Source organism: Fusarium oxysporum, chromosome 10 (assembly GCF_000149955.1).
Source record: "Fusarium oxysporum f. sp. lycopersici 4287 chromosome 10, whole genome shotgun sequence".
In the NCBI taxonomy this organism is placed as follows: domain Eukaryota; kingdom Fungi; phylum Ascomycota; class Sordariomycetes; order Hypocreales; family Nectriaceae; genus Fusarium; species Fusarium oxysporum.
This window is the reverse complement of record NC_030995.1, coordinates 1,688,828-1,715,643: the sequence shown is the minus strand read 5'-3', so window position 1 is coordinate 1,715,643 and position 26,816 is coordinate 1,688,828. Positions and strand designations below refer to the sequence as shown.

Here is a 26,816-nt window from a genome sequence, read left to right as displayed (position 1 = left end):
TTAAATAATAGTAGCACCGATGTAGAAGAAAAGAAATCGGGTTCGGCGGTTAAGTCTATCTCGAAACTGACCTGACAGCACAACAGATGAGACGGGAGGTTTGCTCACGGGGTCTAATGAGTGGGCTATTTCAGCCCGAAACAGAAGTATCATACCCCGCAGTTGCGCTAAGAGGTCACGACGGTTCATGGTGGGGGTTGCAGGGTTCGATAGTGGCATGCTAAAGCGATAAGCCCATAGGTAAGTTGCCTTAGGGATATAGGAAACTGAATATCAGAGGCGTGTCACCAGGAAGTGAGAAACAAACAGGACGAAGAAAGTTTAATAAACAAGTGTTACAAGATATGTGGCTCGACGAAATATTTTCACTTTTGCAGACTTGAAAGTTAACAAAAGCTTGAAACTTCCCAGGTTGATTTGGGCAAACCCCCCCTGGTGCGGTCTCCCTATCTAAATGGGCGTGAAATGCATGGATCCTCTTTGGTGCTAGCAGGGACCCCAGTTTAAGTGACGACAACGAGGACGGGAAAGACATCAAACACATCACAACAACCCTGAGAGTTGGTGAATAGATGATTCAAATTGCTTCATCGCTTCTGTAGACAAAGTGATAAGTCTGGAGCTCAAGCTTACAGAAAGTCACAAGAAACAGTGTACGTATTTTAGGTTCAGGACAATGTCATAATTCGAAGCATCTGTCATGTAAGCTCAAGTTCAAAGCGATCCACAGCTGGACTACCTGCAGCTTGAGTGAGGGAGTGAATATCTATTTCCTCTGCCTTATCCATCCATCTTCTTCTCTAATTTATCCTGTCCATCAACACCACCTGCTCTTGAATCTTTGAGCTGCCCATCTACGAAAAGAGCCCCTTCTTCTGACAACAGCAAAAGGCATACAGTGTGATCTTATCAGCTTCCAAGCCCGAGCTCATCCTCACAACCCGAACCCCAGACTGTGCGCCATCATCATAGTCAGCAGCCCAGCGACACATTTCATCAACACAACAGGAACCTTTGGATTTGAGTTTTTGACCTCAGCAACACGCTGGCTTTCTATTTGACCAACCTCTGCCACGTAAAGTGCACAACATAGCAAAATCTCCACCTCTTTTTGGCTGCCTTGCTCTTTGGCCATAGAAAGACAGCCCCAGGCAGCGAAGCAGGCCAAGCTCAGTCTATACGCCTTCGCCAACATTGGACCTCACGGACCCGGAGCAACCTGGAACAACGATACTTCCAGACTGCGTTGAGGCCACATTTTTGTGACTCCAACTTCGCCTGTTAGTTCTTTTCTTTTCTCTCCTAAACTCAGCCTTTCCACAAACACGAAATAATAATCCATTCACATCTATTCTTCCACAATATTCCTCCAGGCTTCCCCCCGCCATCGCAGTCCTACGCAGACCCCCCTTCCCCATTATCCGGCCTTCCGCTCACCCCTCACCTTATCCTCCCACTTCACTCTCACTTGCCCCTCGCAATCCGACTTCACCTGACGCCTCATCGTATTATCCTTCACAGGTTGCTTCTTGCTATGAAGCTTCTGATGGGATAGACCCTGGTTTTACTGTATCTTCGCATCGTTATGGAACAGCAGGATCCTGATACTCCATCCACTCCTTCTGCCGTCCACCGTGATACTGAACACCGATCGACTCGCCAGTCCCCATCGGCATCATCCTCGACCTTTTCGCTTACACCAGCTCCCCAGCGTCGAACCTCGAGTCCCTTCCCCCGTCCAACAAAACCGGCAACGCCTGGTCCGAGCACAATATCATCGAACCGAAGTTCTTTGTCGACTTCTGAACCTACTCTACGATTTCCTCGCCCCCAAGGCAATCGGCATCTCGCCAACTGGATTTCATCCAGTAATCCAGACATCATGCGTATCACTACCACCACTGAGGACACCGGCTTGTCCGAGTCCACTTATGAACTAATCTCGGGCACCGATACCGAGTCTCAGGATGGAAACTACACCGAGTCTATCAGCGAGTCTGTCGGCTCCCTCGACGTACACTACCCCGAAGACGTCCATAGCCTCGCCGGCACTGAGCAGACATACGACGACGAATCTCTTGCCGATGAGAACGAACCTCCTGTTTTACAATCTGTACAAGAGCCACAGGCTATGTCTGTGTCTGAACCTATGGACATAAACGAGACTCCACAAGCAGAGCAAAGCTGGGCCTCAGTCGTCAAAAACGGCCCTCTCCCTGAGGTCGAGGCTGAAATCGAGGCAGAAGAAGAGCCCGAGCCTCATTCTGCTGCCAAGGCTGAGCCTGAATCTGAGTCAGAGGATGAAGCTCGATCTCGAAGCTCTCTTGAGTATACTCAACAAAGCCTCAAAACCCCATCAATCCCTAGCCCTGACGCTAGCATGACTGAAGACAGCCAGAAGCCGTCTCCTGATGATATCCAAGAGCAGGCAGAGAGCCAGCGAGCGCGATTCAACAAATGGTTGAAGGAAGTTCAGCCCCATCCGATTCGTCCCCGGGAGGCAATGGTCAAATTCGCCAAATCTATCTTCCCTGCGGTCCTCGCCCTTGTCTTGATGTCGTTGATCCGCACCTGCTACACTCCACTATCGAAAGAAGTAGTACCCCACATACCCGCAGCCACCTCCGCTGTCACAACTCACCCCACTCTGTTGACTTCAAGTTATACTTCATTGCCAACTTTGCAGATTCTTTCAACATCAGCGGGGCCTACAGGTCTTGTACCTCTTGAGAATCTCCGACCCGATGAGTGGCTCTGGGGTGGCAAGCAGCCCGAGGTGACTGTTACCAAACAGCGAGGTGGCTTTTTAATCCACATGCCTCGAAGTGCTAAGAAACTATGGCTTGATCGTGACTGTCTCAAGTTCGACGCCAAGCGAGGTGATCAATCTGTTGGATTCGGTACCTCATCTGTCGACGAAGGCATTCTTCTCAAGATCCCCAAGGAGGAAGCCCATGGAACAATCAAGGTTGACATTTTCACTACTTGTCGACCCAAGGTTCACAAGGTCCTTCGTATCACATTCCAGAAGGGAATTATCTCAGAGGCTTTGGACTCGACCTGGGCTTTTGCTCAATACTTCCCAGAACTTGTCCCCGCTGCTGCTCAAGAGGCAGAGCGGTGCCTCGAGGAAGCCAAACGCTCCTTGGGAACAGCCTCTGACAACTTCATGAATACATCTGACAGCGTCTTCAAGAACTTGGGACACAGATTCCAAAAGGCCCACCGATCTTTGAGCTGGATCAAGACCGATATCAGAGACCGTGCCAAGATGGCGACAGAGGGCATCTCGAGGCAACTGGAGGCTGTTGCGGGCGACGTCAAGCAGTACATACCGGACGCGCAAGGGATGCAACAACAAGCAAAGTTGGAGTTGCTGAATGCTCAGATCAGAGCTAGGCTCTGGTGGCTCAAGTACACTGCAGGAGAGAAAGAGTATACTCGTTACCAATGTGCGGCCAAGCAGTTCATGGCCAAGACACTTTCAAACGACAGGGAGCTTCGAAAGACAACCAACAAGACCAGTAAGACGTCTGCTTTCGAGCAATTCTTCCGTGCTTGGTCCTCAAAGAACCGCCGAGACACCAAAGAAGGACAGATGGTATAGCGGAAGAAAAAGGACACTGGTTTGTGTGTTATGGCGCAAGGTTTTTCTTTCCATGTTATTCCCCCTCATCATTATCGTTGGACGAGGATTTATATGCCAAGGATGGACTTGGGTTGGCAATGCTGAGGTATAGGTTTATTTGGGCCGTTGGTGGATTTGGAGTTCATGGGTCTCATACCAACTGTAGACGTCTTTTTTCTATTATGGTTGCTCTTTCTTCACTTCTATTTCTATGATAGTCAACGGTATCGACGAACCCCTTTTTGCAGCTTTGAGTGTCTTATATTTGGGCGGAAAGTGATTCGTTGCTGGTGTGGTGAGTTGCCTGTAAGATCAGAACAAAAAGGAGACCAACTATAGTAAAGTAAATAAATTAATTTACTTCATCTCAACTCATGAATCGTATCACTTATCAGTGGAAATGAGCATTGGAGTCAGTCTCCTAGCAACGGAACTAAACAAATAAAAATATCGTGGAATTGTTGTATGGCTTCAGAACTAGATATCTACGGCAAAGGTGAAGCGTTTTGATATATATTCGAATTAGGCGGTGAGATTCTGAATGAGTGATGAGCGCAGAATGTTCTATACCCAATATGCGCTCATATTCTGAACCTCTAACATTCACGACATATTGTTAGAGTATGGCTGTGGTTCATAACGAACATCCAAAATCCTGCGCTTTAAGCCCCACCCGATGAGTTACTCCACAGGCAATCTTGCAATCCCCCTGCCCGATTACTTGTTTGAAGGCCTAGCAAGTATCTCTGCAGCTAATAATGACCTTAGAGGTACTTATTCAGAGCTCCAAGCTGTCCCCAATCATAAGGGAGCATTGTTGACTTTTGCTGTAGCAGTTCTTGCAGCACCAGCACGGAGCAACAGTGGAGGGCACAACAGCCCAGGGGAAAAGGAGGGGCAGTTCAGTTTTTTTTTTACAGTAGGCGGCGGGACGGCAGCCTGACGGACAGACAACCTAAGCCCAAGTGAAAACAAATCACCAGACCTTGACCGCAACCCACTTCCACCATCTACTTTCCATACATCCATCAACACCACAGCATAAACTTTCAACACCGCCCCTTGCTTTCCCGGAAGCATCTTTCTAATTACATTTCGCTTATCTGGTAAGTCTGATCTCACGCTTTCCTCTGTCTGGCTTTTGTTCCTTTCTCCCTCCCCATGAGACGCTTGGGGCAATAAAGGTCCTGAGCCCCTCCCTACCTGAGGAGGGGTAAAAGCATGCCTGCGGGACTGGGATCCTGGATATGCAAAAAAAGTTGCTGACGTCTGAGGGGCAACAGAACTTTGAGTTTACATTCTCAACCGAACACGCAAACTATCAAGATGTCTGCTTCCGAGCCCACCGAGCCCAAGGTCGAGGAGACCAAGCCCGAGGAGACCAAGCCCGAGGAGACCAAGCCTGAGGAGACCAAGCCCGCTGAGGCTGAGAAGCCTGTCACATCCTCGTCCGTCTTCTCCATGTTCGGCGGTGGTGCTAAGAAGGAGAAGAAGGAGGAGGAGGAGCGTGGTGACAACTCTGGCAGTGCCAAGGCCCAGCGAGAGGCTGCTGAGGCTGCTAAGGGTGACGAAGTACGTTCATATGTCTCAGCAGTGGCATGCTGGAACCGTATCCCCGCGAAACGTATGAGGCTAACAGGAATACTCAAATAGGAGGAGGCTCCCGAGTCCGAGGATGTTCACTTCGAGCCCGTCATCAAGCTGACCGAGAAGGTTGACACCAAGACCAACGAGGAGGCCGAGGAGCAGACCTTCAAGATGCGCGCTAAGCTTTTCAAGTTCGTCAAGGAGAGCAGCGAGTGGAAGGAGCGTGGTACGGGCGACGTTCGTCTGCTCAAGCACAAGGAGAACGGCAAGACCCGACTGGTTATGCGTCGCGACAAGACCCTCAAGGTCTGCGCCAACCACTACATCGTCCCCGAGATGAAGCTCTCCCCCAACGTTGGCTCCGACCGAAGCTGGGTGTGGAACGCTGCTGCCGATGTCAGCGAGGGTGAGCCCGAGGCTGTTACTCTGGCCATCCGATTTGCCAACGCTGAGAGTATGTTCCACCGGTCAATACAATCCGACCAAAGGCAATCGCTAACTTATTTATAGACGCCAACAACTTCAAGGACTCCTTCATGAAGGCCCAGAAGGAGAATGAGGAGATCTTCAACAAGGCTCAGGAGGCCGAGGCTCCCGCTTCCTAAGCAGCCTATCTCCCACGACCCCTCCCCTTTCCCCTGCCCCTTCGGAGATGGATCTGTATGTCGCCAGGGGCTCCCACTCGTTCGTAGCTCCGCGATTTACAGAAGCAAGTCCACTCCAACACTCCCATACAGCATGCCACAACAGCAAGCAAGCTCCCCATACTACTGAGGACGCTTGACCCGTCACATACACGCGCGCGCTTCACCCACGCCACAACACCAAATCCTGAGTCTGTTTTTGATATGGATAGATAGAGATTCCTAGGACGGAAAGGACTTTTTTTATTTTTGAGGTGAACGGCCTCGGTTCAGCCCCAGGGCGGATTGGTGGATGGATGGACGGATGGATAGTTAGCATCATAGGAACATCATATCACATAGCACCCTGTTGAAAGAAGTAAAAGAAAAAAATTCCATAGACACCTTATTTATTACTATATAAACTGATTGTTAGTGACTCGAATTTGATGAGTTGTGGGCGGTCGATGTGGCTGATGGTGTCGAAGTTGGAGCTGGGGCTGGTGAGTCTCACCGTCATGTTTGCTCTCGTCTCCCGAGTGTTGAGGACTCGAGTTGAATATGAAGAACAGCACTGTTTGAGCGTATGTTGGATCATGGTACAGCTGCCCGTGATAATGTGTGCGCCATGAATCTGGAGGCCAACCGGGTTGTCCTTTGTTCGTTAGATGTTATGGAAGAACTTACATTTCGCTGTCGAGATGCTCCTACTGACAGATTACACAGTCTACAAGCAGAGTTGACAGTCCAGAATAGATCTCCTCTTCTAATATATCTGTTCCCATTGGTATCTTCACGTCATTGGGAAACCCAAAGGACAGAACAGGACATGACGAGCCAAGAAAAAAAGCATGGAGCCAAGGCCAGGCCAGTGAGAGGTAGTCAAGAGCGGTAACTTTGTGGAGCAAGCGATTCAGTGTGTCCTGTGTCCTGTGCCCTGGAACCTGGAACCCTCCCCCTATAAGCGCAAGACAGGAGACAAAAACAATTCACGTCTTGGTCGTTCGCGTCGAGTCTGTCTGTCTAGGTATAATAATAGATCAGCTTGTTGCTTCTAGGGCCTCTCCTCTCGAACTTCTTTTTCCTCTTTCCTTCCTTAACTTGTATTCCCTAGGTACAGAGCCCATATCAGCAAATTCGTGTCGTCTGCCTTAATCGTCAGTTCCACCACTTGCCTCAGCTCTTTGTTAGATTGAGGTACCAGTAGACTTGACTGCGCCTGCCCGGGGCCCATACCCGTAAAGCCATTTCTCTGCCCTGCTGCCCCGTCCAACCAGCAACCAGCAACCAACTGTCTCCTGGGCTGTCTTTGGCTGGTACAGGCTGGCGTGTCTCCGTTTTCCGCCGCCGTTTCGTTTCCAGTCCCATCCATTCGATTCATTTTCACTGTACCTTACCTTGCCTTGCCTTGCCTTGCCTTTCCTTATGAATTTGTCCCCTTGCTCGTCTTTGTAACCCAACCCGACGCATCACATCCTTTCCTCATCACTTGTGTGTCCCTGTGTATCCACGTCCATCTTCTTGGCTGTTCCCGTCTTTATCTTCCAAATTTGCCCTCCACGTTTGGCTACTTCCAATTGCTGTTTATTGACACGGAGAAAAGATGTTGGTCGAGGTGAGTTGAAAATCCGATCCAATCCAATCCTCTCCCCGAGTCGCATTGCCCTGCTCCTTCGACGTGTATTCGGATCATTTTGCCCCCTTCGGCTGCTGTATTCGTTCATGTTATTGCTTCGCCGTTTTCGCCTCTTGCTGTAGCCGCAGCCTCTACCTTGGCTTTCTCTCTTGTCTTTGGGTGCTTGATTTGTCCCCGGTTGTGTCATGCTTGACTTTGTTTCGCTTCACGGTCAAGTGTGTCGCGCGGTGAGGCTCTGCAGAGATTGGTCGCGGTCTGTTCGTATCTGTCTGCATCTGCATCTGCCAGTGCTAGCCAGTGTCCGTGTCAGTGACAAACGGTGACAAGCGTCGCGCGTTGAGGTCGGACAGCCAAAGACAGAACACCGGCCATGTATGCCCATGATGCTTTCTATTTGGCAGCTGTAGCGCCTGTTGAGGCACTGATTGGTCTTGTCTTGATGTTTGCTTTTGTGCTCTTGCACTTCTTTGAGCCCGTTTGCTGCGCGTTGTTGCAGCCTCGTTCTCGTTATCCATCAGTTTCTGTTACGCACTTTACCACGCCTTTCTATCTCTTCTCTATTCTATTCTCATTTCATGCCTACACTGTGCGCCAGCGCGTCTTAAATCCACTTCATCTATTTGAAGTTTTGTGTTACTGTGTGACTTTTATTGCCTAGCTTTCCACATCTCCAAACACCTGGGCACTACAATCCAACAACTCATCATCATGGCTCCGCGCCGTTCACGAGCAGCACCTGTCAGAGTGACACTTAGAACCAAGGCTAACTCCTTGGAGCGAAAAATCAAAGTTGTCACCGAGCAACATGTCATGTAGGTTTGCGCCAATCTTTTCCGACGTCTCGGCTGCTTTTCTTGAATCGCGTGCCCTTTCGATCAAGAGCTGCTTCCAGAAGCGATTCGAGTAACCTGCTTTCATGTACTGACAATCGTGTTTTACTAGCGACAAGCCATCACCTGTAGAGGCGTTCCCTATGCGAGAATGGAGCTTGAAGGTCTTCTTGCTAGATGAAGATGGCAACGAGCGCCCCGCAGACGTCTTCACCAAGGTCGTCTATAACCTACACCCTACCTTTGATAATCCCGTTCAGAGTATGTTTGAGACAAAGTCCTGAAATTGCGAGGCAAAGCATGATGATTAACAACTTTGCGCTACCTACCAGGCTTCCAGAAAGCACCCTTCACGTGTAAGAACGAGGGCTGGGGCGAGTTCGAGATTAGCATCGACTGTTACACCACGGAGAAGACCAAGCTAGCGCCCATCATTCATGATCTCAACTTCCAACAGGACCGATATGAGCAGACGCATACTGTGGTCTTCAAAAACCCTTCACAGAACTTACAGGAGCGCTTGCGTGAAACTGGTCCTCTTCCCACCGATGACGACCACAGACCCAAGAAGAAGGGAATTGCGACCAAGAAGAGCTCCCAGAAGTACGACTATGAGAAGATTGCAGAGTCCCTGGAGAAGCTCGAGGAGGAGGATCTGCTGCGCGTGATTCAGATTATCAACGAAAACAAGGGACCAGACACGTACATTAGAAGTGATGTCGAAGGTGAGTTCTCCCCATCAAGTTTGTATCACCATTCGTACCCTTACCCCTTCCCTTGACGTTTTGGTTGCATATCCACCCTTGTCTTTTCCATGAATTGATGTGTATGGTGGGCTAATAGTGGATGACTTGGTTAAAGCCGGAGAGTTCTCGATTGATCTCTACACTATGCCGGATGGCTTGACGTCGAAGCTTTGGGATCACCTTGTAAGTTTTCCTGTCGGTCGTTGCTGAGCGTTTCGTGATTACTGACCACGTCGATTTGGCAATAGTCCAAGAAGGGCCTTGTCGGCTAGATGTCCAAGTAGTCGTATCCGATTGTTAATACTTCTAATGTTATTCCGTCGACAAATAGGTCTATAGTTTGTGCTTGGGAGTTGCTGAAGCATCTGGATTTAGGAAAATGACGAGTTAATGAGCACGGAGGGGACGGACCAGAAAGGGAAAGGGAACCAAAAAGATGTATCTGACCTTTTTTTTCTTTAACTATGTGTTCCAACGGAGTAATCGCCTACAGTATCACCTCATTGAAAGTTCTGTATCATATGCTATCCTGTTGTCTTGATCATCCCCCAGATATAATGATATGATAGGATGCTGTAACAACCCCGTTGATGGATGGACGTCGGATTTCGGGCCCGGGTGATGGACGTCGAAGGAGAACTGGCCAATAAAATCGAGGCTTGGCTCGGCTTCGACCGGTCAGCTCAGCGGACCGGATCGATCATCTCAATCGGGTCGGTCATTGAATCTTGCCGTTTCTCGTGGGCGGAGGATGTAACGGAGGGCCGTGTCATTGCGGATGTTGCCCGGCCTGGATACCCGAGGATGTAGAGCGCCTCGATGTAAATCGCTTTATGGATGTTGAAACCTGATCACGAACTTGAGGACGCCAAATAACACAAGTAGGTTGGAGCATGAGGCGAAAGCCTCTGATGCCTTCCAGGCGGATCTCGTTGTAGATTGACGATTGCTTGGGTAATAGGGTACTATAAAATCTGCCATTCCTCAAACGCTGGGTTCAAACAATGAAGAGCCAAGGTCCTGGGTGGGAGTATTCAAGGCATGGCTCTGGATCTCTAGGTCCTTCGTGCTAATATTCAACAACCAGCTGCGCCTCAACATGACACTTCTATTGGAACACATCATCATCAGTCCCCTTCAGATCATCTACAAAGCAATACCCCTCACACCTCCCAACTACCGGTCCGGCTGAGACGCAACTCTAGTTGATGACTTGGTGAGCCGCATCGGCACTTGTGGGACCTGTAGCAGTGACACCTTGGTTCAGGAAGTGAGCGGGGATCTGTTTGCACGGGTTTCCCGGCAGTGACGGAAAGATGGACACAGTGGAGGACAAAGATAAGCAAGCGAGGAGTTATTCTCCGCTTGAGTGCGTTGTTATTACGTACGCATCGTGGCAGGGGTCTTTTGGTGGTTTACACGATGGCAAGCAATAGGGCGTCGTTTGGTGAGATATCAGAACAGCTACTGCAAGTTGGGCGTTTTGTAAGCCATATTCTTGAGCTCCCGCCCGGAGTTAGGGGATCATGTAGTTTCCCGGCCCCGGCTCCGGCCCCGGCCCGGAAATCAAACAGAGACGGGTATTTATATGCAAGATTGTGTTGCTACAGACCAAGTCACTACACATACATATGTAAGTGAGAAGCGTGTGGGTGAGACATGACGGTTGCTGATAGCTGCCATTGACGAATGGAAAGAAAGCAGGGGTAGCATTCGTCTCTGCGGGGTTTAGGAGGATTTCGACCATCAGGAAAAAAGCCAAGACGTAAAACAATCCACAATAAGAGGCAGGGATAACGCAACTCGAGGCTGCACGTCCATTGTTGGTGCTGTCGTTGCAGGGATTGATTATGTCCTTCTTGTTCTAGATAATTCTTACGAGACGAGTGAGAGATGGTTTTGATAGACCGACGCGTTATGTAAAACATGTCAAGATGGAGGCGTTGTCAACGTGACGTGTATCTCAGGCTCATGATTGGTTGTATGGGAGATATAGGAGGGGCGGAAGGGGGGGTTTTAGATAAGTGCTGATGCATATTGAAGCTCGAGATTATGGATATAATAGCTTTCAGAGAAATGGGGTCTTCGAAAGCCATGAAGATATTGAAGCTTCGAAAAGAAGAGAAAGAAAGAGGGCTGGAAAGAGATCATAGTTGTCTCAGCTGTCAATGCCAAACAGGACTAGACATACAAAGTTTACCTAGAGGAAGATCATGATGGAGGTTTGTTGCTAGGTCCAGGGAGTTGCTCTTTTGCTCCTCTGATGGCTGCACAAGATGGGATCCTGGCCCCTGGTTTCTCGATCGCCTGCAGCGGTTTTGCAGGAAAACGATATCAAATCCCGGGTGAGCCAATAAGGCTTGGTCTTGGTTATCGACTTGCCTGTCTCGGGATAACGCGAACTTTTGACCAGCTGGGGTCTTTGTTCTTTTTTTCTAGACTTTTTCCTCCGGTGCCATTGAAAATTCTGACGATGTTGTAGGCGATGCTACTATATTCAATGGGCTGGGAACTTGTAGTAGAATAGGCAGGTGATTGTTATATACGGTGAAGATGGGAGGCGGAAGACTGAACGCCATTCCTGTAAACCTCCTTGGCATATGGACTAACGTAAACGAAACGGGACTGATCTCGATTGGAATTGCTCTGCTGTGTACTGTGTCATCTCCTAAGTCGAAGAAAGTTACTCTTGATTTCCAATACGTAAGGTATTACATTGACAATCCGTCACCTGACAATTGGTGTGTGCTACGCCTCCTAGAGGATGGCAGAAAACGTAAGACTTTGACCCCAAGTGATAAAATTACTGTGGCAGATTTACTACGTATCTTAGTAAGTTCAGTGTTCAGTAGGCTCTCTGATCAGTTTACTTTTACATCCCGACCTAGAGTCCTAAATCTTTTGACCCTCCAATGTTCATGTTGATTTCTAACATCAACGTGTTAATGCTAGTCGTTGGACACAGATGACAGAGAAAATAACGACAACGCTCGTGACCGTCCCTGATAGCCTTTGAGCCTATCACATCTGTTCCAGCTTTACCGACATCTTTGTTTCACCCCCAGAACAGCCATCACAGCCTGTCTTATTCGCTAGGGACAGTAGGTACTATTCAGGTACAGTACGGAGTACTCAACGTCTCCCTTCCCCTCAACAGGGAATAAGAAAAGCTTTTACCCCAGGTCTCTGTTAGCTGAGCACGTTTTGCCCTGACCAATTGAGGCTGGAGACTCCATTGAACTGGCTCTGCACTGGCCTCTCCCGGCCGAGATTGCTTTGTCTCTGGCTTCGAGTGATCATCCCCCGCATTGAGTTCCACTGTCGAGTCTTTATCTATAAGGGTACGTACCTGGACAATCACGCACAGGGCACTCGAATCAAAACCCTTGTGTCCGGCGTCGTGGGTCATGTTCTTAGACTAATATATACAAGCTACTCACCGAACCCAGCGGCCCAGAAGAACTCCAAAAAGGTCGTCCATCCCCCCAGTCCGCTTCTCTTCGGCCCACGCTTTCTTGTCTTCCCTCGTCGAACCGCCGCAAACCGAAACGCGGTATCATATTCTATCAGCCTTGTCGTTTTATTTATTGCCATTGAATAAGAGCCTCGCCCGCTTTTGAGCTAACCTGACTGCTTCAAGCACGGCGACGTCGTCGTCGACGCCTGCGCTGGGCGTCTTATCGAGCCCCAGCACCGCCATTTCAGCTCGGCATCCCGATCGCCAAGGAACATCAACGAAACCTCATCCAAATTCCTCTCAGCCATTGATAATGGCCCCGTATCAACCGGCTTCCGGGGCCTCAGACTCGAGTCCCGCCGCATCGATCAATAACGCACAAGGTTCAGCACAGCAGACGCCTGGCGGAAACGCAAACCAAGCACCTCAACACAAGCGCGTATATCAAGCCTGTATCCCTTGTCGGCGGCGCAAAGTGCGATGCGATCTTGGCAGTGTTGACAACCCCCACGATCCTCCATGTGTGCGCTGTCGTCGCGAGAGCAAAGATTGCTATTTCAGTGCCACTCGTCGCAAGCGCAAGACGGATGACGATGGAAGTGATCAGGATGATTACATCACGAGAAATGGTCGCAAACGAACTAATAGAAATGCGAGCCCTCCGCCATTCATCGAACGCAGATCCTACAGCAATGTTCCCTTGACTCCGGGAGGTTCCCGAGGACAGTCCCAGCCACTCCGTCGTCCTGATGGTAACAGGGCTGGCCGCGCGAGGGATGAGTGGGGAGGGGAAGGTGATGCCAACCAGACTCTTGAGAACATCGAAGCTCAGACGGTGATGCGGCGAGGCGTATTTGGTCCCCAGGATGCACTGGACCTGTTGTATAAAGCTGCAACGGATAGGTATGATCTGCGCTTACTCGATCCTCAATCAAATCCAGGCTCAATGCTAACTCCTAACAGTCCCGCCGTCGACCGTGAACGCCGAGAAAGCACTTCATCTGCCCATCCTGCGCCCCCTCGCCCCCCACCTGAGGATACTGGTCCTTATGGCTATGTCCCCAGATCAACTTCCAAACCACCAAAGACGGAACAGCCCATTGACCCTGAGCTTTCACGCCCTGAGCTTAGCTCGCAGCCAGGGTATGCTGAAGCGATCAAGGCCTGGCAACGCTTCCGGTTCGTTCGTGCTGGTTGGTTCACAGCCCTCGAGGCTATCGAATACATTGACTAGTAAGACCACCTTTAATCCCTGTGACAGAATCAGTTTGCTAATTCTTCTAACAGTTACTACAAATATTTGTCTCCCCTGACACCTATATCGCCGCCCACCTTCAGCAACCCTGCATCTCATGTCACTTTACTTTACGAAGAGCCTATTCTGACCGTTACGCTTCTGACGATCGCCTCGCGATACCGCCAAATGCCCGGTACCGGTGGTCATTGCCGATCCCACGCTATTCACGAGCAACTATGGATGTATCTGCGGGGAATGATCGAGCGATGCTTATGGGGACAAGAAGCCTTTGGTGGTGGCTTTTGCGTGCCACCAAGCACCAGTGCCATTTTTGACGAGTCTCAAACGAGCAGTACGGCACCTTGGCGTGGATTACGCAAGGGCAGTTTGCGAACCCTCGGAACAATTGAGTCGCTGATGATCCTGACCGAGTGGCATCCCCGCGCTCTGCACTTCCCGCCCACCGAGGCTACCGACGAACTAGTTCTTCCTATGGAAGCCAGCTTCCAAGCTATCACAGCTGCCGATGAGGACCCAAGTAAGACTTTGGGTACTGGTTTCGGCGGCAAGAGGATTGAGAGCTGGCTCGAGCCGGCATGGAGAAGTGACCGGATGTGTTGGATGTTGCTCAGCACTGCAAATGGACTGGCCTATGAGCTGGGTGTCTTTGATGATATCGATGAGCTACTGAGAGACGACGCTATTACTCGCCCAGAGTATCAAGAAGAATCATACCGGCAGAGAGCTTTCCGAATTAAACGTCTATTGCTTATCTATACTACACAACTGGCAGGTCGTCTCGGCTGGACCAACATGGCTCCAGCTCATCTCAGGAGAAGCGATCCTGCTCTGGCTCGATTCCGGCCCACGTCGGTGGATGGAACAACTCCTGGGACGAACCCTTCTTCGTTGTCTAACCACTTCAACTATGTCCCCGACCTAGAACTGGATGATCAAATTATTCATTGCTGGGCCGGCATCAGCAATGCTATGGAGATGGGTAACGAAAAGATTTTCCGTTCACGGAAGTATACCACACAAATCATCCAGAACGGGAAGTACATAAGCATCCTCAAGGAGTTTGAGCCTCTTCTCCGCGATTGGTGGAGAGAATTCGAGCTGTTCCGTCTGCCCGAGTTTATCAGACATATTCTGACGATCGAGTATCAATATGTGCGCATCTACATCAACTCTCTTTCGCTTCAAGCCGTTGTCGAACGCTGCACCAACCAAGCCGGGGCGACAGCCAACTCGGGACACCATGGAGCATCAGCTGTGAATGGTCACCCGCAGTTGTCGCCCCAGACTATGATCAATTATGGGAAGCTTCCTCTAGGTCAACTTGGTGGTTTCACTGCCCACGATCAGGAGTATATTCGTGAAGTAGTTGAGGGAAGTCGAAACCTTCTTCGCACAGTCGTCGAGGGTCTACTACCCGGCGACTATCTCAAGCATGCTCCTGTGCGAACGTATTTCCGCATCATTAGTGGTGCCATGTTCCTGCTCAAGACCTTTGCTCTCGGTGCCCCGAGATCAGACGTCAGAATGAGCATTGAATTAATGGACGCAACTGTTGAGGCGCTCCGAAACTGCGTCGTGGACGACGTCCATCTGGGAATCCGTTTTGCAGACCTTCTCGAGTCTCTGACGAGCCGCCTCCGCAACCGATTCATCCAGGCTCCCACTATGCAGCAGGCTTCTGGCAGGGGACAAAGTCCCGTTCCAGATGGCCAGACCCAGGATGGTGATAGTGTTGCTGCGAATGGCGACGGTAATGCCAACTGGGTCGGTGGTCATGCTCAGAGACTCCGAGATGGGCTCAGCGGAAACGGTAAGCATCCTGTACAAAGGGGTGTTGATATCAATACTGACGACCCTAATTCAGCACCAGCTCAGGCTCCTACTCACGAGGCCAACAATATTTCAGCGACGCCATTCGATCTATCAACCCAGAACTTCCCCTATCCTGGGCAGGGCTCGATGGGTCCATCTACACCTACCGTTGTGGACAATGCGGTTGCCAATATGGATGTCAGCCTCTTTGAAGACTGGAACCACCAAGGCAACGAGATGTGGTATCTGCCTCCTGGCCCAGCTTTCTTCCAAAACGTGGAGAATCCTTCCGTTGCCATGGGGCCTGAGGGTGTCAATGTTGGTGGTCTCGATCTTCTCGAGTATATGGCCATGGATCCCTCTCAATTCCCAGGGTTGGATCCGTCTTCTGGTCCACCAACAAGTCACGCGTAGATCGGGCGAAGCTTCACCTCACCGTCATGCAATAGGAGGTTCTCGATGCTTATGCCTTCTCGCATCGTCGGTTGCAAGGAGACTGGCCAAAGGCCCCTTCTCTATCTTAACCAACATCTATTACACTTTTTTGATATGTCTTGTCGAGAGTATGACTATGGAAGATTGAAGTCTTCGTCTGCGTAGCAGAGATTTGGAAATCAACAGTATCAGCCGAATGCAAGGATTATTGTGGCTTTGTGGCAGCAAATACTTCACAACAGGAAGAGTGGGGGAAATTCATGCAGAACGGCGGAAATCAGGAAACAAAAGACGAAAATTAAAGGAGGGATTTTGCATATTGAGCGACAGACCAAAAGGTACATGCGATGGGCTTGTGATTGAAGTTGAGGACTGCAATGATTGGGGTTATTGCATTTTGATAGTCTTACGAAACAGAAAAGTAGCACAAAAAGTTGAAAAGATCCAATAGACTAATGTCGAAAGACTAGACAACTCTCATGATGATTTACGCCTGTGATTGAGATACGTCCTGAATGAAGCAAGCCGCTGCTTTGCATGGTCGGATAATGATGGGACTTGAAATAGCTCATGTTTCTTTCTACACTGGTCTGACCCATTTTCGACTAACCTCCTTCTCTCCGTCCCTAACAAAATCAGAATGACCTCCACCGCCTATCCAACCTCCCCCTTCCCCTCCCTTTTGCATTGATGAATGTCCTCGCGAGACGAGGAGAACCGACAGACTATGCGGGTAAAAATAGCAAACAACAGGTGTCAAGAAGAAGAAGAAGAATAATAACAACACAAACAAGGCTCGTATGTGTGAAATAGAAATGGGTACAAAAAAAAAAAAAAGAAAAAAAAAAAAGAAAAAGAAAAAGAAAGCCGTTGGGGCTACTCGATGAAAGGGGAAAGTGTGTGGTATCATGCGTACATAGTTGAACATGTGAAGAGAACACAAATAGAAAATTATGTGAAAGGCTCTAGAGATGAGCGTGTTTAAAAGGGAATATACAACGTCTGGCAGGAACGTCGAGGAAGGTGAGAATCCTCGACATAAAGTGTAGAGAGAAACATCTGGCGGTTTATCAGACACTCAAGCCGGTAGTATACACTCTGAAGCCAAGATGTAGATGGGTGGGGTGTCGTAAGGCCGTTAACGTATCGCGAGACGTGGAAGGCGGTTTGTGGCGGGCGGCAAGATGATTGCCATCTATATGTAACAGAGAAAATGGACAAATGGGGGCGAACATGTGGCTCGCGTTTGATGGTACCGTAGACTCGTCTCAGACGCTGCGGCAAAGATCTGGGCATCAAATCACAGACTGAATGTGGTAGCGTGTCTGGCGTGGGCCTCTTGAAGGACTGTTTCAGTTGTTAGCATATGTTATAAGCCCACGCAAATCGGCGACACTTACTGTCAAGAATACCCATCTGTCCGGAACGGTCCATGCACGCCAGTTGCACGCTACTACCGTCAACCAAGTCTAGGACAACGCTGTTGGGCAACTCCTGGACCTCGACATCAGGGATGTAGGGAGATCGGAAGTCACTCATGTGGTAGCGCTTCGTACCTTGAGCGGTGCGGCTGCTCTGAGCCGGGAGAGCGCTCAAAATGAGGAAACCCTGAGAGTCCAAACACATGTTACGTCGCTTCCAGAGAAGGTTGTCAGGAAACTGCACATTGACATCACCCATGTAGGACACGATGGAGGGGGGGCCGGCAGTAGTCGCAGGTCGAACAGGCTCTGCCATCTCCTCGTGCACAGTTGGCGAGAGGATTGTAGGGGGCGTAGTCTTGCCACGTGAACTGGAAAGGGATGAGAGACGACGCATGAATCGACCAGCCCTTGACTTCTTCTTCTCACTGTTTGACTTAGTTTCGTCGCCAGAGGCTGAGCTCTCAGTAGTAGCTGTAGGGGACAGTACGTTGTCCCTGTCGCGGCTGATGGATGACCGTCGGCTGCTGATTGAAAGCCGCTTGCCCTGGTGAGTTGAAGGAGGGCGGGTGGGAGACTGTGAACCCTTGGCACCACCTGCATCAGACGATGGCGAAGTGAGAGACTTGCGGCGGTCGTTAATGAAATCCTTCACGACACTTAGGGAAGACCGTCGAGAGTGGTCTTCCTTATCTCGACTCTTCGACTCTGATCGACGGCCTTCCTTAGACATACGACGCTCAAGAATGGTCTCCTTAGAATGCTCAAGCGCTGCAGGGGTCCATACTGGTGAGGCCTTCTGGTGGTCTACCAAGAGAGGGGACTCCTTAAGTTCCACTGGGTTGAACTCTGATGGATCTTTTGGTGGTTCGAGTGATTTCGCTGCGTTCTGGCTCGGATCTCGTACTATTCTAGCAGTGACCGAGATTGACTCAGGCGAGCCGCCGTTCTCTTGCGCATGTGATTCAAACTTAGACAAGCGACTGGCAACCGAGTTCGAGCGCTCCCTGTGAGATTTTCTAGCTCTATCAGGTGACTCGTCTCGAGAACCAGATCGTGAAGGTGGTGTTCGCAGATTTTGGCGGTTGAAAGAGCTAGCTCGATCCGCAATAGATGGAGATCGAGTGGGCTCGCGACTTCTTCGCACAGAGAAGAATGCCGAAGATGGTCTCTCTCGGCTTGAGGGAGTAGGTGTAGGACTGAGAGTACTCTCACCAGTGCTGGCTGAGAGCTTTTCAAGAGCCTTGATACGTTGCGAGATACTTGATCCCACAGTAGACTTCCTAGTCAGGCTGGGTCCATTAGGCTGTTGGGCAACCTTGTGCAAGTAAGCAGCTCCTGAGCTTACAGATCGCGCTGAGCTTGTGGTGACATCGCCAGGGGCAAGAAGCTTGCCATGGACAGGGTTCGAGACGGTGCGGACGATGGTCGGAGATCGTTCGCCCTTCGTTGGGCTAGGGAAAACTGGAGTGACAGGGCTCTTAGCAACAGTCATCGGTTTCGCCTCATGAAGAGTCGCGCTATGCAGCTCCTCCATCAAGTCCTCATCGTCAGAAAGACGGTCCTTGTCTTCGGCAAAGTCCGTTTTGATAGGCTCGATATTGGTCTTGCGCTTGTGCTGCTTTGTTTCGGGCAGCTCCTCATTATTTTCCTCCTCCTCATCCTTTTCTGTTACGATGATGGGGCTATTCTCGCGAGTACTTCGGTTAGGGGAATTAGAGGCTGGACTTGGTTCCGTCTTCAGGTCCTGAGTCGAGAACTTCGACTTGAGGATCTTGGATGTGCCAATGGTGGGGGATAGCGGCTCGTCCACTTTGCTGATGTTGGCCGAAACCTCAGTTGTCTCCAATGCGTCAGGAGTATGGTCCGCTGTGGGCTGGCTGCTAGTAACAGAGACTGCTGTTTCCAGAGCTGAAATGTTGGTGTCAGTCTCTGGTAAAGGCTCTGGCGTTGTATCCTCAATCTTCTCCTCGTCCTTGCTTGGAAGGGAGTCAATCACTGGCGTCAACTCTTCAGCGGTAGTAATTTCTTCACTTGCTTGTGTATTAGAGGCTTCGACATTCTCAACCTTCTCATCTTCGTCCAGATCATGTTCATCTTCGTTCTTTGGGTGCAGGGTTTCGTCCGTTGATTCGGAAAGCGAAGATGCCTTGGTAGATATCTCTGGTTCGGAAGATGCAATGACTGGGCTATCAGGGTGAGAATCGGTCTGAGCAAGATCGGAAGTTTGATCATTATTCATGGACGCGGAAGACGCATCCAATCCAATACCTGAGTCGGCATTTGAGATGGATGGGTGGTCGGATTCCGTTTCGTGTTGAGTTTCATGATCCTCTACTCGGTCTGTAGATGAATCGCCATCGCTAGGTCCGGGGGATTCGAGAGGAGGTGACGGAGCACCTGCCACCTCGGCTGCCATATTCGCCTTCTTTTTCTCTCGGAGCTTCATAGCCTTCATTAATCTCGCCTTTTCCGGTGAAATGGTCGGTTTGGCGGGTGGAGGCATAGGCAAAACAGGAGAGCCAGGGATAGATACTCCAGAGCTTGTTGCGGGGCGGGTGAGTTCTGTATGCACAATTTGTAGTCCATCCTGTTCAGTCACTGTGTCTTTGTCCTCGACAGAAGTATCCTCGGCGGTGGCGGGGCCGTCCCTATTCTTCTCTTTTTTAGAGCCCTTGCCAAACAACTTAAAGCCGGAAGGCATCTGAGAAACAGGGCGATATGCGCCGGCAGTGCGTGGTCTTCCGTTTGTATCAAGCGAGGGGCGCGGTCCAAGCTTCACTTTAGGCTTTCCGTAGTTGTATGATGAATAGGAATACAAGTCGGGTCGGCCTGATTGCGATGACATTCGCGGCTGTGCTTCTGATTGAGAAGGAGAAACGGGCCTGTCATCAGCGCCAACGAAGTTGGGTACCTCAGATGTTGAAGCGTCAGTGAATTTGCTATGCTCTGGAGATGCGGCAAGCTCTGAGTTTAGCGTGACTGTCTCCGTAGGCAAGACAGTGTCATGACTTGTCTTGGCTGTCTTAGGTCGAATATCACCGTCTTCGTTGTCCTCGGCAACTGATTGGCGTTTTGTGGCGCGTTGTTGCTGCTCCTCTTCCTCCTCCTCTGCGATCTCCATCAATCGTCTTCGGCGTAACGAGCTTGAGGATGATGAATTTGACCCTGAAGCGGCATGCAGAGAGCACGCGGCCGATAGTTTCGTATCCTTGAGTTCCTTGGCTTCGGTAATTTCGAAAATGGTATCGTAGGGTGAGAATCGGTCGCAGACGGCGTTAAAGTGAACAGCTACTCTCGCTGTATATCGAAAACGTGTCAGTGTATCAAGCCGCGAACGGACATGTCTAGACGGGGGAAGAAAATGGGGACGGACCTTGAATAAGACGAGAGCAATCTTCAGGCAGATACTTAATTACCACGTTCCTTCTTCGATATCTCAAGAAACCGTAGAGAGGGCTCGTTTCCTCGTATCCAGCGACATTATTGCGCACTTCGACCACGCCGCCGGAGCCGCGACCTAACAATTCGACTTCATCGCGACTCGCATACTTGAGGAGGAACCTGAATATTTAGCTGACCGTTCATTTCCAGCATATCAGAACGATTGTTAAACGTACCATCCTCCCGGTTCGGCGACAGCGGCCTCGTGGGCTTCCTGAACCTTTGGATCGTCCAACCCATTCAACGACATGGTGTCTCCGTTACAAGTAGATCAAAGAGAGACAAAGCGGGAGAAAAGAGCGGGAGCTGGAAAGGCTAAATTGACGCCGCCGACATGCAAGGTCGAAAAATTAATTGATAGAAAGGAGATAAAGGAAAGGCAAGCAGCTGCACAAAAGCAGCTGCAAATGGGTCGAGCAAAGATGCTCCAGGTCGGTCGAGATTCGAGGACGAAGTCGGAAAGGCAAAGGCGAAAGGGAAAGAAAGAGAACAACTAGAAATGAAGCTCTCCCGAAAGACGGGGGAATCTGCCAAATCAGTCGAGAGGGTAGTAGAGCTAGTCCACTCCAGTATAATTCGGGGTCGTTTCGAGTCGAGATGCCTGGCGACTGGATGAGGTTTGGCGGGTGGGAATTGGTGGGTGGGTTCCTTTACCTTAGGACCTGCGGGTCAAGGGGCGGGCAGCACCAGATTTCAGGGGCAAGGCTGTCCAGTTGACATGGATCTCGGTATATCTAATAAGATAATAACCATGAACCCAATAAGTAGAATTGTGTTGGCCTATTGCCAGTTTGCGTTGTTTGTGTGTCTTTTGTGTATCTGCCAAGTTTATCCAACAATCACTGGGAAGAACGAAAGTTTCACTCTCCAACTTTGGTTCTGTTTCTTCCAAAAACACGTCTTCTGTAGAGGACCGTTGCAAGTCCCCCCAGGTTGAGGTGTCGATCAATCGATGGGTAGAGTTATTAAGTTCAGCAGCAGCAAATAAGGCCGGGCAACGCACAACAGGTGCTTTTTCACATCATGGGCCGAGACATATACTCAAACAAAAGAAGAAGAAAAGCATGGCACCACTCGAAAAGAAAGGAAAAGGAAAAGAATCTGGCACGCCAACGCCTGATAAATCATCCCGATTATGACATAAATAAAATGTCAATCAATTACTCCAATGTTGACCATTTGAGTGCAAATTGCGCGCCAGCCAAAAAGGGAGTCTCGCGCTGGAATGAATGATGAATAGCGTCTTGGGTTCCCGTCAGGGATCGGGTATACCAAGACAACCAACCCAATCCAGAACTAACTAGTAGGCCATCACACAAAGTTACAAAACACAAAGCGATACAGTGCTACTGAGCGACGACTTAGGGTTGGCTGCATGACAGAACCAAGAAATTTTGACGAGACAGTAAACATCAACTCAAAGTAGCTTGTACATAGACGAAAAGAGCTGTGTCATGAAACGAAACGACGACAACTAGACGAGATGACGATTTAGCCTCATCTCTCTTGTCGCCTCGTACGAAGTACACATATGTTAACATAGGTATCTTATGTATGAAGACATAGTTATGATGCAAAACAGCCAGACAATAAAAGAGATCATCATGACTCGCAGAGTTCAATACTCGTCCTCTATCAAAATCAATCTAAGTTTGATCCAGAGTTCCAATTCTGGTAGATCAAAGCCACCCACTCCAGCAACAAAGTAACATCCTCTCCCGCCCCGGCTTCTCCACCCCCAATCTAAGTTAACATAAACACATTTTGGCGTTGGTTTTACCGACTCCGGAACGTTTGGAAGCAGAACCCGTCGCCTTGTCAACATACGTCAGTGTCAGAATACAACCGTTGGCACGCGACATTCTGCGACGGAGTCGTCTACGCTGAACGATATTATGAGCTGCAGGAGATTGTTTGGTTGGTCCCAATTACGACTGTCTGCAACATAGTGGGTGACGCTGTAATTGCCAATCACTTGCAGTCAATAGAATGGAGCTTGACGCCAAACTAGCGATTCAGTATCCGTACCAGTCTATCCCTTGACTAGAAGGATGGAAGCTCAGTCGAAGCATCCTAGAACAAATAGTGGGATCCATACCTACTTTAATCAAAGTATTCAACACGAGCCGCTTCGGCTGCACAAGCCTGACAAGATTGTACATCAACGTTACAGCACGGATATAGAGAGGCATAGCTGGCTTATGACAGTAGATGGCAATGCATATATAACCTAGCAACAAGTATCAGATACAAAGAATGAACTCGAAAGATCGACTCTTGTTCCAAGTCGTAATCATGTTATTATCAATACACCATCGTACTGCATCAGCAGTGTCACCCCTCCTTTCACATGTACGAGGGCGCTCCTCAGCTAACCTATAGAAACAACTCAAGGCTGATCAAGCTCCTTTCAGCTCTGTGTAAACCCACTCAAGACATGAATCCCATCACAGCACCTTGCATGCAGATCATATCACCGCACTTTACAAGCCTTGATCCAAGGAGATGGGGAATGGTCCAGGTGGAGAGACGAACAACCCGTTAGATCCGTATCCCGTGCTCACTGAATGATGAAGCTCTTGCTCTGAGACCAAATAAGTAGTCTGGGGTGTGTCCATAGTGCCTCATGTCTACCCAGTGTATTTGAACTATGCCTGCCCAGCGGGCTTCTCTTCCGCCGGCTTGTCTGCGGCTGGCTTATCCTTGCGGGCCTCTTCAACAGCGGCCTTATTCAATATAGGGACCTCATCCGATTTTGGATCTGCAACATGAGGAGGCTCCTCTGTAACCACTTCATCCAGTGAAGTTGGCACAAAATTCCCTTCCTGAACAGCTATAGGGGGTTCGGATTGGGGCGCGTTGCTAGTCGCTGATACACCGACGGCGGGCGTGCTACCGTCTGCAATCTTTTGTTTAGTCTCGCTGACAATCTTGTCTGCCTCACTGACCTGGGACACTGCACCTTCCACCTCGACTGCAGCCTCCTTGTTCTGGTCCAGTCGGACGACCATGCAAGACAGGTTGTCAGTGCTGAAGCGGTTTAGTGCATAGTCAACAAGCTGCTTTGAGGCCGATATGGGATCCTCAACATTGCGCACGAGATCAACCGCTTCCTGGTCACTACATACGTCCCAAATCTGTGGTTGTTAGCATCTCGTGGTTTCCACTTGCATTTGAGGCTCAACTTACTCCGTCGCAAGCAATGATAATGAACTCGTCACTATCAGCCTGAATGACCGTCTCGGTGGTATAGGGGTGACCCGTGACAAGCTTCTTCATGTAGGCATCACCAAGAGCCCGGGTTACAGCCAGAACGCCGTTGACGCGGTTATTGAGAATCAGGCCTCCGGCAGCGGCGATTCTTTTACCCTCGACTTCGTCACTGCCCTTGTGGTCGTAAGAAAGTCTCAGGGCCTTTCCACCTCGGCAAAGAATGATGCGGGCATCACCAACATTTGCGGTATACAGTACCCTCTGTCGTCCGCTACCCTTTCCTTTTGAATTTGTAGCTTTGGTTGCCTCGTCATTCGAAGCTCCATCTTTTGCTTTATCCATTTCAACAGGCTCTTCCGGCCTAGCGGACTTGATGGCTGATCGATCATTCGACGCTCGATCCTCCCAGCGTAAGACTGCAACAGCTGCAGTGCAACCACTGTTCTTTAGGGGCAGCTTTTCCAACTGTGCATCAGCGGCCGTGAAGGCCTGGTCTAAGACTTCAGGAATCAGAGCGTTGGGGTTCTTGCGTATGATGTCCTCAAGAATGAGGTGCAGCTTTTTGCCACACCAGTCGGCTGCAAATGTACCAGCATGTCCGTCGAAGATAGCAAAATAACCATTGTCTGACTCAACCATGTCGGAGGAAACTGATTCCCGATCCTCACCTTCAGGCTTATCCTTTAAAGACACATCATTTAAGGCTGGAGTCTGCACAAAATTATAGAGAAAGGCATGAGTGTCTTCCATAGTGCGACGGCATTTCTTGTTCCTATCTTCCCAAACACCAACGCGAAACGTAGACTTGGGACCCGGCATGGATTCTCCAGCAGAGTTATTATGTTGACCCTGGGGGACTGCAAGAGCGGGATCCTGTTTGCCAAGCTTCTGGAGAGGTGTCTGGGAGCTCACTTCAGAGCCCCCACTGCGACTGCTCTGGGAGAAGTTGAGCGAGTTTTTGGCGGACGCAAGAAGACTGCTAGCCCGACTACTGACGCTGCTACTTCTGCGTTTCTTGTCGGTCGATCCACCGGTATCCTGTCGAGTGGGAGGGCTGCCATTTCCACTGCGCTTTTCACCGCTTGCAGCCTGATCAGTTGTCTTAATTGGAGCCGGAGCGCTGGGGCCTGGGCCAGGTTCGGGAGAAGGGGATTTATCGGATTTTGAATCGCTCTCGGATTTGTTGCCCGCTGAGTTGTTGGAACTGCCGCCAAACATTCTATTCAGCAGACTTCCTCCAGTCGAGGAGAGACTGCGACGCTTGTTGCTCGCCAGCTTGTGTTAGGGACAAGAGAATACTAGGTGGTGTTGCGCAGAGGGAACGTCAGCACTGTTGATGCTGTGGAAGGCTGAAGCTCGGTATCGGTTCTATCGTCGTCGGAGTAGGGCTTTGTAGAATCGCTACACGCGAACGTTGCGGTAGCTGTGGAAGTATACCGTCGTGGTAAGGGTAGGGGGCGGGGTGCTGGTCGAGACCAGCTTGGCGTGTTTAATTCGTCAGCGCAAGGCGGACCTGTAAGAGTTAGAGAGGATGAACCGAGAGCATCATTCTATGTCGCCAAGGATGATAAATAAACGAGAATAGGAATAGAGCAATGAGTGCGTGCAGGTTGTAAGGAAAACGTTGATGATGTAGCTAAGCGCGCGGACTGATAAGTTTGACTTCTGTCGTCACCCCAGTGATAGTTGTTGGAGATGACCACAGTTCGCACCATTGGGACTATCGGACGGCGGGGACAGGGCCGTACTTAAACTCGATGCAGCACCAATGAACCGTGTCAACCGTTGGCTGTGAGGCAGAGGCATGATGCTGAGCGCATCGTAATTCAAGAAACGTGACGTAGACGCCACAAGGGAAGCGGCTGCGCTGGCGGGGAATAGGTAATCATATAGTTCTGATAATCCACGAGTCCAATAAACAGGATCATACTGCGGCTGGGGCTAAGAACAGAGGGAACACATGTGTCGAAGTAACTTAATAGTTCTTCCAATAAAGCAGTGCAATAAGTTGAAGAGAGCAGCAAACGAACGTACCTGGCGCTGAATGTGGAAAGACTATTTCAACACTGGAGAGTTGAACTGGAAAGTATTCAGAGGACAGAGAGGGACGTCCTGCAAGGTAAGCGGATCAAGTTAAGGCTTAATACAAGCCAGTGAGTCTACAGAAAGTCGTATCGTAATTGATGAAGAGTTGGCAAGGTTGCTTTAGGACGTTTCGTTGGATGAATTAGCTGGGCTAATAAAGTACTGGAACCAGAGGTGAATGGATGGAGTGGAGGGCGGAGCTACCTGACGCACTGCAGCTGGTGTAACGGGGCGGATTGGTGAGCGTCAGTGGGGGCGGGGGGCTGCGCTTAAGCTGGACGTGCCTCAAGATCTGATTGTGCGCTGTGTCTGGCTGTTGGCCACTGACGTATCCACGGGCGAGTGACGTTTACTGGCTCACGACCGCGCTGTTTAGCGCTGTGCAGGCAAATGGATCTTGGGCAAATTTGCGATTCTCGGCTTTGGGTTTCAATAGAAATGGATGTGTCGATCTTAGCAATGAATCAGCTCTAGGAAACGCATATTAACTGGACCCTGATTTTGCGTGTTAGTTATTGACACGTTTGATATGTGTTTCCAACAATAAGTCGGTGCGAGGGAAGCCATCCTCGCCCCGAGACATCCGAAACTAGCATCTAAATAATCCCACAATCGCTCTGCCGTCAGTCAGATGAAGCTAA

General features: G+C 49.9%; 6 protein-coding genes across 17 annotated transcripts; 4 read left to right on the top strand and 2 right to left on the bottom strand.

The window, feature by feature from the left end:
• Positions 1-496: 496 nt before the first annotated feature.
• FOXG_11530 (uncharacterized protein) lies at positions 497-4,007 on the top strand. 3 transcript variants are annotated; one of them, XM_018391202.1, is made up of 2 exons: positions 497-1,280; positions 1,712-4,007. In XM_018391202.1, exon 2 carries the CDS (start codon positions 1,883-1,885, stop codon positions 3,605-3,607), a length of 1,725 nt encoding a protein of 574 aa, XP_018249803.1. In that variant the 5' UTR covers positions 497-1,280; positions 1,712-1,882; the 3' UTR covers positions 3,608-4,007. The 3 variants fall into 3 exon arrangements, with proteins under 3 accessions (XP_018249803.1, XP_018249802.1, XP_018249801.1); XM_018391201.1 differs by having other exon boundaries at positions 1,664-4,007; XM_018391200.1 differs by having other exon boundaries at positions 1,522-4,007.
• Positions 4,008-4,552: 545 nt separating this feature from the next.
• Positions 4,553-6,587, top strand: FOXG_11529 (uncharacterized protein). Its single transcript, XM_018391199.1, has 4 exons — positions 4,553-4,734; positions 4,912-5,200; positions 5,282-5,669; positions 5,726-6,587. The coding sequence occupies exons 2-4, from the start codon at positions 4,955-4,957 to the stop codon at positions 5,818-5,820; spliced, it is 729 nt and encodes a 242-aa protein (XP_018249800.1). The 5' UTR covers positions 4,553-4,734; positions 4,912-4,954; the 3' UTR covers positions 5,821-6,587.
• A 308-nt stretch (positions 6,588-6,895) lies between these two features.
• FOXG_11528 (transcription initiation factor TFIID/TFIIF subunit) lies at positions 6,896-9,727 on the top strand. 7 transcript variants are annotated; one of them, XM_018391196.1, is made up of 6 exons: positions 6,896-7,453; positions 8,252-8,286; positions 8,417-8,565; positions 8,637-9,029; positions 9,166-9,233; positions 9,299-9,727. In XM_018391196.1, exons 1-6 carry the CDS (start codon positions 7,442-7,444, stop codon positions 9,320-9,322), a joined length of 681 nt encoding a protein of 226 aa, XP_018249797.1. In that variant the 5' UTR covers positions 6,896-7,441; the 3' UTR covers positions 9,323-9,727. The 7 variants fall into 7 exon arrangements, with proteins under 7 accessions (XP_018249797.1, XP_018249796.1, XP_018249798.1 ...); XM_018391195.1 differs by having other exon boundaries at positions 9,148-9,233; positions 9,299-9,684; XM_018391197.1 differs by having other exon boundaries at positions 7,113-7,453; positions 8,637-9,233.
• Positions 9,728-11,901: 2,174 nt separating this feature from the next.
• On the top strand, positions 11,902-16,489 carry FOXG_11527 (uncharacterized protein). Of its 2 annotated transcripts, XM_018391191.1 has the most exons (5): positions 11,902-12,391; positions 12,483-13,410; positions 13,471-13,740; positions 13,795-15,575; positions 15,630-16,489. In XM_018391191.1, the coding sequence occupies exons 2-5, from the start codon at positions 12,821-12,823 to the stop codon at positions 15,989-15,991; spliced, it is 3,003 nt and encodes a 1,000-aa protein (XP_018249792.1). In that variant the 5' UTR covers positions 11,902-12,391; positions 12,483-12,820; the 3' UTR covers positions 15,992-16,489. The 2 variants fall into 2 exon arrangements, with proteins under 2 accessions (XP_018249792.1, XP_018249791.1); XM_018391190.1 differs by having other exon boundaries at positions 13,795-16,489.
• Positions 16,462-21,529, bottom strand: FOXG_11526 (uncharacterized protein). Of its 2 annotated transcripts, none has more exons than XM_018391188.1 (4): positions 21,054-21,529; positions 20,810-20,997; positions 17,413-20,733; positions 16,462-17,359 (listed from the first exon to the last, which is right to left on the bottom strand). In XM_018391188.1, exons 1-4 carry the CDS (start codon positions 21,125-21,127, stop codon positions 17,313-17,315), a joined length of 3,630 nt encoding a protein of 1,209 aa, XP_018249789.1. In that variant the 5' UTR covers positions 21,128-21,529; the 3' UTR covers positions 16,462-17,312. The 2 variants fall into 2 exon arrangements, with proteins under 2 accessions (XP_018249789.1, XP_018249790.1); XM_018391189.1 differs by having other exon boundaries at positions 20,810-20,984; positions 21,054-21,324.
• Positions 21,530-23,100: 1,571 nt separating this feature from the next.
• Positions 23,101-26,656, bottom strand: FOXG_11525 (protein phosphatase). 2 transcript variants are annotated; one of them, XM_018391186.1, is made up of 3 exons: positions 26,125-26,656; positions 24,067-25,603; positions 23,101-24,014 (listed from the first exon to the last, which is right to left on the bottom strand). In XM_018391186.1, the coding sequence occupies exons 2-3, from the start codon at positions 25,306-25,308 to the stop codon at positions 23,526-23,528; spliced, it is 1,731 nt and encodes a 576-aa protein (XP_018249787.1). In that variant the 5' UTR covers positions 25,309-25,603; positions 26,125-26,656; the 3' UTR covers positions 23,101-23,525. The 2 variants fall into 2 exon arrangements, with proteins under 2 accessions (XP_018249787.1, XP_018249788.1); XM_018391187.1 differs by lacking the exon at positions 26,125-26,656 and having other exon boundaries at positions 24,067-25,933.
• Positions 26,657-26,816: the final 160 nt, after the last annotated feature.

Coding starts and splice junctions, on each gene's coding strand:
- FOXG_11528 (XM_018391192.1), top strand. CDS start 8,183: ATGGCTCCGCGCCGTTCACGAGCAGCACCTGTCAGAGTGACACTTAGA. Junction 8,566..8,636: donor CTTTGATAATCCCGTTCAGA/GTATGTTTGAGA, acceptor GCTACCTACCAG/GCTTCCAGAAAGCACCCTTC. Junction 9,030..9,147: donor CATTAGAAGTGATGTCGAAG/GTGAGTTCTCCC, acceptor GTGGGCTAATAG/TGGATGACTTGGTTAAAGCC.
- FOXG_11525 (XM_018391186.1), bottom strand. CDS start 25,308: ATGTTTGGCGGCAGTTCCAACAACTCAGCGGGCAACAAATCCGAGAGC. Junction 24,015..24,066: donor TTATCATTGCTTGCGACGGA/GTAAGTTGAGCC, acceptor TAACAACCACAG/ATTTGGGACGTATGTAGTGA.
- FOXG_11527 (XM_018391190.1), top strand. CDS start 12,821: ATGGCCCCGTATCAACCGGCTTCCGGGGCCTCAGACTCGAGTCCCGCC. Junction 13,411..13,470: donor TATAAAGCTGCAACGGATAG/GTATGATCTGCG, acceptor AACTCCTAACAG/TCCCGCCGTCGACCGTGAAC. Junction 13,741..13,794: donor GCTATCGAATACATTGACTA/GTAAGACCACCT, acceptor TTCTTCTAACAG/TTACTACAAATATTTGTCTC.
- FOXG_11529 (XM_018391199.1), top strand. CDS start 4,955: ATGTCTGCTTCCGAGCCCACCGAGCCCAAGGTCGAGGAGACCAAGCCC. Junction 5,201..5,281: donor AGGCTGCTAAGGGTGACGAA/GTACGTTCATAT, acceptor ATACTCAAATAG/GAGGAGGCTCCCGAGTCCGA. Junction 5,670..5,725: donor CCGATTTGCCAACGCTGAGA/GTATGTTCCACC, acceptor ACTTATTTATAG/ACGCCAACAACTTCAAGGAC.
- FOXG_11530 (XM_018391200.1), top strand. CDS start 1,586: ATGGAACAGCAGGATCCTGATACTCCATCCACTCCTTCTGCCGTCCAC.
- FOXG_11526 (XM_018391188.1), bottom strand. CDS start 21,127: ATGTCGTTGAATGGGTTGGACGATCCAAAGGTTCAGGAAGCCCACGAG. Junction 20,998..21,053: donor GTCGCCGAACCGGGAGGATG/GTACGTTTAACA, acceptor CTAAATATTCAG/GTTCCTCCTCAAGTATGCGA. Junction 20,734..20,809: donor TTGCTCTCGTCTTATTCAAG/GTCCGTCCCCAT, acceptor TTCGATATACAG/CGAGAGTAGCTGTTCACTTT.